Source organism: Zerene cesonia, chromosome 20 (assembly GCF_012273895.1).
Source record: "Zerene cesonia ecotype Mississippi chromosome 20, Zerene_cesonia_1.1, whole genome shotgun sequence".
NCBI lineage: Eukaryota > Metazoa > Arthropoda > Insecta > Lepidoptera > Pieridae > Zerene > Zerene cesonia.
In genome coordinates, this window is record NC_052121.1 from 2,752,573 (window position 1) to 2,766,665 (window position 14,093).

General features: G+C 34.1%; 1 protein-coding gene across 1 annotated transcript in view; it reads right to left on the reverse strand.

The window, feature by feature from the left end:
* LOC119835140 overlaps nucleotides 1-14,093 on the reverse strand; it is a 70,462-nt gene that overhangs the window by 39,178 nt on the left and 17,191 nt on the right. The window contains exon 7 of the mRNA XM_038359799.1: nucleotides 9,394-9,558. Coding sequence (XP_038215727.1) covers nucleotides 9,394-9,558 — 165 coding nt within the window. The remainder of the gene's footprint in view (nucleotides 1-9,393; nucleotides 9,559-14,093) is intronic.

Here is a 14,093-nt window from a genome sequence, read left to right on the forward strand (position 1 = left end):
CATACTAAAGCCTAGATAATTTAGTTACATAAATATTCCAGCATTCTTTGCATTAATTGGCGTGTCAGACGAGTTAGATAATGACGAGCACGCGACCGGCGAAGGGGCTAATGCAAAGTTGATCGCTCCACCGAAACGAGTGTAGACACGATGCATTCTCCGGGGCTGTTCATGTGTGAACTAGTATAGTTTCGCCCGGCGCGGCCACGTGACAAAGCGGCTATTTGTTCCGATGCCATGGATCATATCAATCATTAGCAGAGAATATAATTAATTGGCGGGAGCTATAATAGCACTAGATATCCTATTATAATATAAATAAATGTAATTAAGACTGTAGTTTCACGTCCAGTTCAGGAAAAAAACTAGATCAAATGCGTAGTTACGATGTCATCAACCTCGCAAAAAGTAATCTTGTAAAATTAAACTGTGCATGACGCGAGTAAAGTTTTCGAGGTCTAAAACCTTTCTTAACAAAACATATAAACTACTAACTAATTCTTTAAGAAACGTAAATCAATTCAGCTTATAGAGGATGAAGACGGGACTGGGGCATTATTTTCTTATAAGTAAGATCCATAAATAATGTATGAACAGATCTTAGAAATGATACAATTCCGTTAAATATAAACCGACTCGTTTATTTCCGTATGCCAATTGTGAATGTACATTGTACGTAACCTAATCAAATTCAAGACCGAACAATAAATACACGTTAGAGTTTCTACCAGGAGCTCTTTCGACTTTTGGGTGAATTAATTTGAACGAGAACAATAATGATGAGCATTATCCCGCTTCTTATGAATTGAAATGCACAACAATAATAATAGTGTCGTTATCAAGTGTTATTGTGTCAAACACGTATGCCACCCACGTGGCAGTGTGGCAGTGATGCCGGATGGTCCGCAGTCTGTGCTCTTTTGGCAACTTTCCAGGTGACGATTTACGACGAGATAAAATTAAAATGTGCATTCCTGAATATCGTTTCGGCAATGACTAGTGTTTTCGCACACCTCATATACGCGGTCATCATGAGAATATTCTATTTATATTAATACTATAGCATGCATAACGTCAAAAATATGCTTTACTTTCATAATGTGTTCAGTTCAGAAAACTTTTTTCCATTCACCATAGAAGATCGATGTAATTCTGCCATGGAAAGAATTCATTTTCACCGGTTCCCTCAAATTGCGTTCTCGTAATCCCACTTTATTCGAAAGGATTACTTTATCCTTTGTCAGCATTACGAGGTGGTTTGCAGCACAAAAGAGACAAATTGAGGAAGTCAACCCGACTCACCGTTAAAAATGATTGCCACTTAGTTAAATCTTCACAGAATCTAACTTTTTACACATTAAAATGCTTCCAGAATTAGTTTTCCTCTAGAATGTAAATGTCTTTTGTTTCATCTCACACTTTTTTAGTTATACGTCATGTATAAAGAACCGCAGTAAATTCGATATCGATATTTATCCAGTCATTTATCAAAAAAGTACAACTGCATAATCGCAGCACAATAAACCGCGGTCGGAGACAACTTAGACAAATACGGGCGCATTTCGATCACGAGCCGCGGCGAACAGGGGTGGCACAATAATTGTAACGATGTCAAAGCAGGAGGGCTGCCATTGTAAAAACGGCCCTCCACAGACCTCATTGCGCGCCATACATTTTTATTGCGAGTGCACCCTCGCCACCGGCACCACTCAACTGGAAATATAATCACTACTCTGCGTATTGTTTTGTATAATCAGTTGTGAGCTGGCGGGCCGAATGTTTTTTCACCGTTCACGAGTATTGTCTCGCGAGAAACAAAATCCTTAATGGATTCACTATTTATCATATTTCAGCGTTGACTGTTTACCTTGTAAGACATTATTTACAGCCATTATACAGACTGCGCGATTTCAAGGAAAAAACACGGCGAGAAAAAAATTAGTTATTACTTTAAAATGTAGCTGAAATAAAAAAAAAGTCGTGAATTACCTGCGCTGAACGCGTAGATTTTATGTGCAAAAACTTGGAACGTAAGAATCGTTAGCCTTTGGACTGTAGATTATATACTATAGTGTAGATATTATACACTATAGTTGTTCCAACGATTTGCAAAGCTTATACATCAAAAGTATTTTTTTGTATTAGTATTCTCTGAAACTACCCATCCATTTGAAAATGATTATAAGACATTATGCTACATAAAAATATTATTTATGCCGAGGATATATTTTTTTTCTCGAATCAACCTAGACGAAGCCTGGGCGAGCACATAGCAACTCATCTTATCAGATTCGCAATTTTTTTATTTATAATATAAAACTAATAGAACTCTTCTCTGTCTACATATAAACAAATTTGCAATTCCATGACATATTGTAAGATGGAAAACATTTCACAATAAACTGAGTAATACGAGCAGCGTGCGATAGATATACGATCACATAAAAAATTCAATTCCGATACATCCAGACGGCATTAACGATCGGCCCCGTCTTCGTCTACGGGCACACAATGCGATGCAAATTTAAGAAATACTCGGCCACAGCTCCGCTCGCGGGCACTCGGCGCGGCCGACATGTCATATGGAGCGAAACCCGCACTTTCATAGGAAACAAAACATGTTAACTACTTTCTGCCGGGTCTTAATACTAACACATTAGCCGTACACAAGACCCTTAACATAAAATGCAAAGTTTTGTAATTTAAAACAGAGAGCGATAAAACTTATCCGTTTATAGCAGGTGAAATTGATAAATTCACTTGATTTCACGCAGACACGAATGTACAGAAGCTAATTAAACCGCTCGTATGTGTTTTGCAAGAAATCAGAAATGCTACATTATGAAATTCAGTTACTGTGACATTGCGAGAACATTGTGTTAATTGGCCTCGAATGGAGACATTAAATCGCAAGTGAATAGACTAGAAATAGCGTAATCGCTGGTACTGCATATACCAGAGCAATTGAAGGAAGTGAGGTGATCAGTGATATAATGGTCATAAATTAAATCATTGATGGCAGGGGTCACTAGATATTTTTAGCACTGGGATTTTCTGCGCACAATATTTCGAAGTTAACATCTTGACATACTTTTTTAATGCACAGCAATTTTAGATTCTAGATAGCTGTGTATTTTGAAAACATTTATATTCATTTACAGGTATTTAGGTCGGTAATTATGCAGAAGTACGTTGTACTGAATATTTGTAAACATTCGTACGTTTTTGAAGGAATGTAATATAGCTTGTGTTGTTAGCTCAATGGCTGTAAATTACTAAAGGTAAATAGTATTCGTTTAAAGTTAAGTGTTCGCCTCTTTTCTAGACATCTTTTCTTAGAGAAAATTAAGCAGACAAGTAATTTTAGTTAATAGCTATTAGTCATTTCAAGAATTCGATAAATCTTCATATCTAGAAATAGTACCTATTCAATTATTTTTTATATTTTTTGTTTTATTTTATTTTTTTAATTGCATTGTTTTGTCTTTTAATTGTCGTTTTTGTTTGGTCTGTTTTGTAAAGTCAAATAAATGTTTTTTTTTTCTTTCTTTAAAGTTTCTAAGAATGTATGGACGTTCGCTACTTTTTAAAACAAAAATCTCTGTTTGGGTCTGTATGAAATTTGGGTACGGTGACATAGGTTATAGTCTAGATTGGTACCTAGGCTACATTTAAGCCGGGTACCATGCAAGTGAAGCCACAAGTTCCAGCAAGTAAGAATATATATTTGTATAGTTAACTCTGAAAGTTTATTATCAGTCGAAAAACACATTTGACTATAATTTTGTATGGACATATGCGTGAAAACCTGGAATACAATCGCTAAACATTACAACAGATTTCACAAATTTAACTAGCTCGATTTTGAATGATCATCGGGATGTGACGCTACTACACTGAATCTCTGTATTGCAGACATAAACTCGTCTTTAATTTGCTCACAGACAACATGTAGTTATTTTAGCACATATTTCTATATTCCTTCATAATAATACAAGCGACGCTGTGACCTAAAAAGAGCTATTTTTCATACACGCAGAGTTTTTCTTATATTTTAATTTCATACAAGAACACGATATGAAAACAACGACGAATTCAGTCCGCTGTATAATTCGCTTTCTTTCACATGCTTTTAATAAAAATAATCGTGAATAATAATATTTCACGCTAAACGCAAAGCAATGTGTTTTTTTTTTAATTTCTATTTTATTTTGCTTTATATTTTACATTTTACTTTTATAAATATTTTATATATTATATATACTATAGTTAGAAGCTGATGAAAGTTGAAGAAGTAACGACATAATTATATTCCATACAATAGTGACCCATACATATTTAACGATAATCTAAATTATAGAAGATATTATCGAAGATAGCGCACATTAACAGTACTATAGTATTGTTTTAAATAGGGTTGTCGTACAATAATTATTACAAATTAAATCTGTCTAATTAATTTATTGTCTTCGTGTCAAATATGTATACCACGCCTCAGAAACCGATTAAAAAGAAAAAAAATTCTAATGTTGTACGCATAAATAAAATGTAATGTATATTAGTAACTACCCGTAAAACAAATGGAACAAAGACGCTATATAAAATCAACACATTAGTGTTTCAAAACAACTATTAGACGATGTTCCGTTGAATGTTACGAAATAAGCCAAACATACTGATTGACAACCCTAATACTAATGCAGTTGAATAGCACAGAACATTATCTGTTATCGCGGTATCAACAACACAATGATATCGCTGCAATCGTTGGCGAGGTCATCAGACTGCAGAGCTTCGACACCAATTTTATACCTAATGCGTAGTGGCATTTAAATAAAATAAAAATAAAGACCATATCACTAAGGAAAAACAGCTTTCTACTGGTGAAATAATTTTTTACAATCACTTAAGTCCAAAAACAAACGCTAACAATGGAGTATTCATAATATTTGTGTCGATTGAATAATAACATCGTTAAGAATAAATTAAAATTATCTTTCATACCGATAAAAACACGCGTACCTATTCAAGCGCACAATTGAAGTGTAAATTTGACAAAATAATAGGTTCATTTCAAGCGAGCAGCACCTTGAAATTTAACCTCTACAGTTACAAGGGCACGTTATAAAGGGATATAACCCGGGTCGTATTTCGGTCGAAGTGCCACCCTCGCCCCAATTCCAACTCGGACAATTTTAAACTGATAAATCGCATAATCCAATAAGGACGTCACATGTCCACTCGCCTGAACTCGAAAATTACCAAAGAGATTGTGCCGTAATTAGAATAAATATTTAACTAAACTGAATTAATCGGATTTATTTTAACACGAGATTTTGCATCTTTTTGATAGCACATGTAACGTTATAATTAATGATATTCATAAAATGTATCAAATGTATAAAACGCACAAAATAATTCGAAAGTTTTTTTATTCCAGATTCATGTACCGTTACCACATAAAAAATAATAATTTTTTCTTACTATTTAATACAAACTAAACGGTAACTTAAAATTTGCTATTTGATCAGCGTTTCAGATTTAAACTGCACTGAGAATTATAATTTAGATGAACAATGAAAAGTAAAAGGTGGAAAGATGTTCATTAAAAATACTGGTCCCTCGTATAAGTATTCGTCAGATTATAAATAGCTTGTTTATGAACTCATAATGGTAGGTATACTCTAGAGAGGCTTCATCAAGACGCGGGGAGGCAGGCTCACGGTTCGGGGGCGAAGAGAAAACAAAGTGTCCAATTTCACCACTTCCCCACTTCCGACGCAATTACGAAACAATATCGTGGGGCTGTTGTGGCGGCCTGACCGCAGCCCGACTGAGTTCTAGGCACCGCGGCAATCTCGTTACGGAGCACCGCCATGTTCTTATTGTTCGCATTTGGTTTTTTCGCAATACTTATTCAAACAATTTTTTTATAGACAGACAGGAAGCCAATTTAGTTGTTCTAGATGAAGATTTTATCGATAATTATCTATCTAGAGTGGCTATTGTTCATTCAATATCTATCAATAAATTTCAAGTTGATTTATTTGATATACGTAAGTTTGCACAAACAACAGCTGTACTTGACAAAAAATAAGGCGTTAGAATTGCTTTTATTAACTTCTAACGTTAGTTTTCTACCGAGATTATTAGTCACTGTTCCGAGTTAAAGTAGCAAGCCAATAAATCATGATGGTTTCAATTCAAACGTCAAGCTGCCACACAAACTGATAAACGCACGGGTAGCAGTGGACCACGTCACAGAGAATTGAACAAGTTGGCAAATGTTTATACGAACGTGAGGTTTCAGGACGAGTGATTTAAATTTCAAATGTTGCACCGCGCGTGCAATAAATGGTCACTTATAAAGTTCCTACTTTGAATCGTAAAGTTTAAAGTATCGTTCAGAAAAAAAGTGCCTGTTTTCAAACTTTGCGAACGCATCAAAGTGTCGTTCATCACCTCATTCCAGCTAAAGTGCCACAATGAAAAGCCCTCATGTTTACACGACAACAAAAATCTGTTGTGCGACATGAAAGCTCTTTATACTGGGAGCTTTGCGATCCATTAACGACACTTAACAAAGACTTGAAGGGCGCCCAAGTTACCAAAATGTGTAGGACTTGGTGTTACGTAGTTTTCATATAAACACTGGAACAATGCGCACAAAGAAAGTTCTTGCTATTGTGGTCGAGACAGAGCACTCGTATAACAGAACAAATACACATTTCGTCACAATCATATGACCCAATGAACGTTCTTGAATGTTGCCAATCAATAATTTCCGCAAGGTTATTTCAGAGTCGAAATAAGAACAAGATAAGAGTATTTATTTTTCTAAATTTCCACAAATATTGTCAAGTATTTATCATACAAAATGTGTGTAGTCAAGCCTTATAATAAGTTAAAGATAAGCAGATCAGATTAAGTCGTATGCTCTATTAAACAAAGAAACAAACGTGTTATTAACTTACTATTTATATAAACTATGCTTACTAACTAACTAAAATACATTTAAGCCTTTAATAAGTTAAGTCCTATTCAAATCGTCTTATTTATATCACAATATAAATGAGATTACTGGGTACGAACCAGAATCTCGGCTAAGCCTACTCGAAATCTTTCAATACCCGTAGATATTCTACTCTGATTTTTGCTATGTTATATCATATTATTCAATGAATATAATACATTTTTGCACTCTTTTGATAATTTTAAACTTGTACCAGAGTAAAAATATTACAATAATACTGTGACTATTTCTCTAATATTGGAAAAAGCTAACAATGTGAATTGAAATTAAAAGCATTGCAAAGCACTTAACAATTACTAAGTGATAAAAGTTGCCAAACTTGAAATTTTGCCGACGAAAAGCAATATTGGCAAAAACTAACTTATTCTTACTGTATAGCTAACGATGAAAATCAAAGTTTGTGCTCAGCTCAGACTTCAATTTTGTATGAGCTTTTCGCTAAGTACTATCGCAGACTGTGCCTTTTTTTGTGGCTTAACCTAGGATCAATAAAAACCAGTGTACATGGAAAAATAGGGAATCATAAACGTAAAGACTTATACAATTTTAAAATTGAAGCAAGCAAATCGTTTAGACTTAAGGTATTTTGTCTTAAAAAATTAAATTAAGATACTAACATTTCGGTGAAGCGATATTTATACAGGTCGAGCTCAATTATACGCTCAAGGCAAGAAGCCGACTCACAATGAAGAAAAAATATGATTGGTTTCATTGAGTATGATATAGATATTAAAATTGCACGATTTTTTGCTAAGAACTACCGCCATAATCAACGCGCTAACATAGTACGACCAAGGTCTACATTCAATATACTGAACAAGCTTTATCCAATTCTTTCCCACTTGAAATTGTATGCCTGAATTGTATAGAGCTTCAAGTTGAAACATTTTAATAATATAGCCTAACAATATAAAATTTCATCAGCGACACAATAGGTACGCTTAATAATGCAGTCTCGTTTACCTTGTTTACTTTAATGGACGTAATAAAATAAGACCGACCATTATTTGTGACTCATATAACCATGAACCTAGTGTTCAAGTTCAAATACTAAACGTATACAACGCGAACATAATAAGCGTTATGATAAGCGCACTCCTTATCGGTCAGTAAAAACCATTGCTATTTATAGACGTGACATAAATCCGCTATTTACCGTCAATAGCCGTAAGACACAAAGTGTCTTACATTGCACGTACTCTCTACGAGATTATAAGTAACAATGAAGCCCTTTATGTATTCCCCTATAAATACAACATTTTTACTTTTAAAAATCCCTACTAATACATAGCACTCGTCCAATAATAAAACAAAATACAGGTTCAAATGCAGTCTCAGAAGTAGTGCATTCAACGTGGGCATTAATATAACATAGACTGTTAACTGTAACACAGCACGTCATTTATGTGATAAATTATAGCTTATTACAAAACCCGTAGCACCATTCCAATTCCGATCAACAATTTTCGAACATTTATTTGGTAATTACGATAAATCCCCGTTGCGGAGTGTCAATATCTTACTTCAGGGGAAAGCGTCCCTTTCCCAAAAGAGAGAAGGATTAATTTTACTGTTAAATTTGTGCGAACCGATGCGTCAGTTAAAATAATAACAGTTATATTATTGTGATGTCTCGTACCCCCTTGTGGGGTATGTGGCAGATTTCATTCGGGACTAGTTACCCATTATTCCACCGGATATCAAACCCAAGAAGCCTCGGGAGCTCTCCCTTATGTTATTCGCTATACCGAGAAAGCGGTCAAATAATAAAATTGGAATGTTATGATGCCATAGTAGAAATTTCATAGCAATGCCTTTTCGATTGAAATTCTTTGATAATTAGAGTACAGGTGTATTTTCACAGACGGTTTTGATTTGAACGACGAAATACAACGTCGAGCTTCGCATCGGCAAATTCAAATCTATCAACGCGACTACTGAGAGGAATTTTCGCGCCTTTGACTAGGTGCTGTAGTTTTTAAATTTAAAAATAGGTTTGCACTCGTTCTGTTTATGTTTTTATCTTTGCATTTTTTATTATGTAAATGGCCAATAATCTAACAAAAATACGAGAAACTTTAAATATTATTCATAGGAAAATTAACTAAATTGCTCAATGTGCTAAAACAGTTTCCTTTTTAACAGGATAGTCATTTATACACATAAATATTCCTCTTGAATCACTCTATCAAATAAAAAAACACATCAAAATTCGTTACGTAGGTTTATCTAAACCTTCATAGGGGCAAGGAGCGACATTGTTTTATACTATGTAATAAGAAAGGAAATCTTTAAAGTCTCTTTTCACTAACAGCATTGCACCAATCAAAGATTTATGTGCATCCTTAATCTACACTTACTTGGATCAGTCGCTATCTGTCTGTACACAGATAATGCAACTTCGTCTTCACTGACGACGTCCCAAAGCCCATCGCAGGCCACCACGAGGAAATCCTCGTCGCCGTCTAAATCCACAGTACCCAGTTCTGGTTTCGCTATCACGTACGGCTTGTATTGTGCGTCACCTGATGAAAGAAGCACAATAAATTAATCTATGCTGGAATTGTCTGTATGATCTGTATGATTGGGAACACGTAAAGGGGACGATAGGAACACAATTCATTGAGTTTAAATTACATGTATAATATTTTTATTACATCCAACATTGGGACAAAATAAAAAAAAACATACAGAATAACACACATAAAGAAAGGCAAAAAACAGTCAATACTTAAAAGCTAAGTGTCCTCAAGTGATTCATTAACCCATTCAATAATCCCTCACTCCGAGGTAACGCACAGTTCAAATCCTCTAGCCCAAAATGTATCTAATTTTAAACAAAGTAAACAAAACATTGATGGTGCTTCGCGGAAATCGCGAACGGAAATTCCTGTATATCATTACGGTGCCAGGACGCAGTTCTTAGCAAGAGGAAAATGGCTTCTTTCAATTACAAACATTAATAGTTATATTGCACATAGATTTTTTCATTAAATTTTGATTGCGAAATGAATATAGTAGTTTGTTACTATGTTTGTGGAAGTTATTACGCACATAGAAGAGAATATCATTATTTATTTGAGTATAATGTGATTCTTCTGAACTAGTGTTTGTCACTGAAATTTTTCTAAACGACTGGGGTATTTTCAATATTTTTTTTTATGAATGGTTTAAATTTACAAGGCGAGGTGTAGTCGCGGGCAAAAGTTAATTTAACATATAATTTCAATTGATAAACAATACTGAAACCATAATTCATTGCATTGTTTGAATGTTTGCAACTTTATAATTTACAACTTTTTAACGTTATCAATAACTGTTCATATAATAACTATGAAGAGCAATCTAGACAAAATAGTGTATGAGTAAGTTTTACTAACAAACATGAATACGTTCAACCTAATGAAATTAACCAAACCAATATTGTACTCCAATCGCACGCAAAACTTATGGGAGAAGTTTGCAACTCAACGGAACGTCGCGTTACCAGCAATCTGATGTAGAACGCTGAATCAATGGGGTTTCACACCAATAGGGGAAGGCGTATTGGAAGCAATGTCAACATTTCAGCCCGATTGTATCAACATCATTGCACCGTGCTCTAATTCCATTTAGGGTTTGGTGGTTCTTATCGATAGGTATTTTCCCAGTCTTTTTAAGAATCCTACGTAAAACTTATCTAAGAATATTGTATGCTATGGAACGCGGAATTGGAAATATGGGATTTACTTTTAAAGGGAAGGGCCTATTGGAGTTAATGTCAACATTTCAGTCCGATTGCATGAACTTTGCTCTAATTTGTAAGGTTTGGTGTATCGATAGGCATTTTTATTGTCTTTTTAAATAACTTTGACGGTTGAATGATAAGAATTCGTGATTTGATTTATACCATCATTTGCGTTCATACAGTGTATTTTATTTTGTATGAATACTAAATAGCTATATCTTTTACTCGAATATCGCAATGAAATTTTCTCTATACTTGAACACAAAGTAAATATGGATCAAGTTAAAAAGAAGTACCTACTTTAATCAAAGCATATTTGTTATATATATGTAGTAATAAATAGCTTCATCCCTTTTAATACCAACTACCAACATCCCCCATTCCGCAATTGACATGTACATATTTCACAAAACATCGATACTCAGTGCACAGCACATCACTAGCACGCAATGCAAGTCCAATGTGATCGATAGTGCCGTGCCGGCCCGGAGGGGGCTCGCTACGACTCGACGGCGCCTGACGCGCGCACACCGCAACCGAGTTTGTAAAACACCTAGACAGCGCTAATATTTTGATTAGTGAATTCATTTCTACGAATTTAGTAGAGATCGTGTTTATTTGTCACTGGGAGTATATTATATACGAAAATACTTCACGATTCTACATGCTCTGTGAAACTTTTCATAAAAAAATAATGCTTTATCCTCTAATACTATAGAAAGCAACGAGTTTAAAATAACTTAGAAAATGTAAAAAACACATATTGCGTATGCGTATGTTAAATCTTATACCTTTAAACGAGCAATTCTTGTATATCTTATACCTTTAGACGGGCAATTCTTGTATGTATAAATATATATATATATATATATATATATATATATATATATATATATATATATATATATATATATATATATATATATATATATATATATATATATATATATATATATATATATATATATATATATATATATATATATATATATATAATTGGAATCTCGGAATCGGCTCCAACGATTTTCATGAAATTTAGTATATAGGGGGTTTCGGGGGCGATAAATCGATCTAGCTAGGATTTTTTTTTAGAAAATGTCATATTCGTGTTTTATTCGTGTTTTTTTTTCCTGACATCTATTGGTGAATAACAATACTATTTTGCTTCGTAGATAGCTGGACAACTGAAGTAACACATAGGCACTTTTTATACCGATATTCCTACGGGATACGGACTTACGGGGTTTCAACCGCGGGTCACAGCTAGTATGTATTTAACAAAGAAATTATGTAATTTCATGAAGCCCAACCTACCACAATATGTTTCCCAATTATGTATACAGAAAAAAACATTACATTATTCATTTTAGCATAAAACATCAATTTATTTTTCATCGCTTCAACATTGAGATACAAGACGTCTCGCACCCTCCGTCCCAATATTTGCATATACAGATAAAATGAACGTCGTGAATTATTTCATGCGACATTATTAACGAGTATGATATGGTAATTCATAGTGTGTCCCTCGGTGTGGACGCCAACAACTTAATGTTGGGCACACGACCATAATGATCGAGACGAATGATTATGCAATGGCTAGTATAGGAGATGGGTAAGCATTTTTGTATTTTAATTAAAAAAGCACTTTGACAATTTATTCTTAGAAAATTTTATACATGTACACCTGTGACAGTATTGCCGTACGCGCCTTACGTAAAAAGCGTTTATGAACAATGTTGTCTATTTAATTTTATCTGCCTATTATTCCGAGTGATCCTCAATCATTTTTAGCTACAGACTGCTGATGGTATAAGAGTCACTTTGAGTTCTCTAGCTGTGATGTGTCTTTAAGAAATGGTCATTGAGTACTCAATAACATCATACATTTCTCGGTTAATCTTTATAGTTTACAATTCATATAACAATACGTGTAAAAAAATACTGTGCAGGTGTAAGAATTATACATTTACACATTACATCATGTTTGATACTATTTTTTATACAGCATACACATTTCTCAGTTAAATAATAGCATTCATAAAAAATAATTTAAGGACTATTTTGTTATTAGTTGTAATTTCACTCACAAACTACAACTAATACTCCGTCAAAGCCACGACACACCGACTTAATTACTCCGTTACTCGCTCATTGTACCTATATTAAAGAACAAAAAGGTCGCGCACGGACAGATCCTCGACTCCCCCTCGCAAAGGAAATCTCAACCAACACCAAGCCAGCCAAGTGTAATTCTCCTCCAGCTCTCGTACTATTACTCTCCCCCGACCAATAAAACGACTGATTAACCCGCCTCTTACACAGGGGTTGGCTTCCAGCGCACGGCCCTTGCAACTGTGTGGACTTCTCTTTTATTCGCATTGAAATGCACAAGTAATGATATGATAATTAATTAACGGGACGCTTGTCATCTAATTATGACGTCGTTTCCACAGATTGTCGAGTGTCCGTATTTGGCATTATGGTTGTTTTTGAATGCGGGGTCGGGGATTTTTGGGGTGAATTTAAATTTTATGTTTCAAAAAAAAAGAAACAAATATAAAAAGGTTTAATACTTATAATTAAGGAATAACGAGCACACATTTGTTAATTTGTTTTTCATACGTTTCAGAATATGTATAAAGTTACAGGAGGAGCTCTATCCATGCACTTACTCCATCTGTCATAGCTATAATCGTATTGATATACTGAATCTCGGAAGATGTGATCACATTATGTGCAGCATGTTTTGTCTATTATCTAGCTTATATAATTTGTTACACAAGCCATCATTTACAATATTAAACCTATTTTACGATTGTGACGTTTGAAAGCGCATAAAGAAGGCTTGGAAGCCGGGGCGACACTGTTTTCATTGTAAATGCTACATATGTAATGTATATCTGAAACTGGAGGAACAATTTTGTTGAAACTTGCACGGATCCTTAGGTTGGAGCATAACTAATACAACTAAAAAACTAAAATAATTTTAATCTGACCTATAGTTTCTGAGTTATGAATGTATAAAAACACACTTACATTTATTAAATTTGGCAAGCTTGTTTAGAAACGGTTATAGACTAACACACCTAATTATATAAACCTCTTTTATTGATGACGGTTAAAAATCAGTAAGAAATAAAAAAGAATCACGTATCGATCAAGATATACATTACACAATTTCTCAATACTACCACTGACTAAAAATATAAATTCCACTGTCTCAATCTACGCACTATCGATACAGTACATAACATATAATTATACCTAGTCTTGCCATAAATATTGTAATAAAGAAAAAAGAAAATTGTTAACTGCAAATAACATTTATTA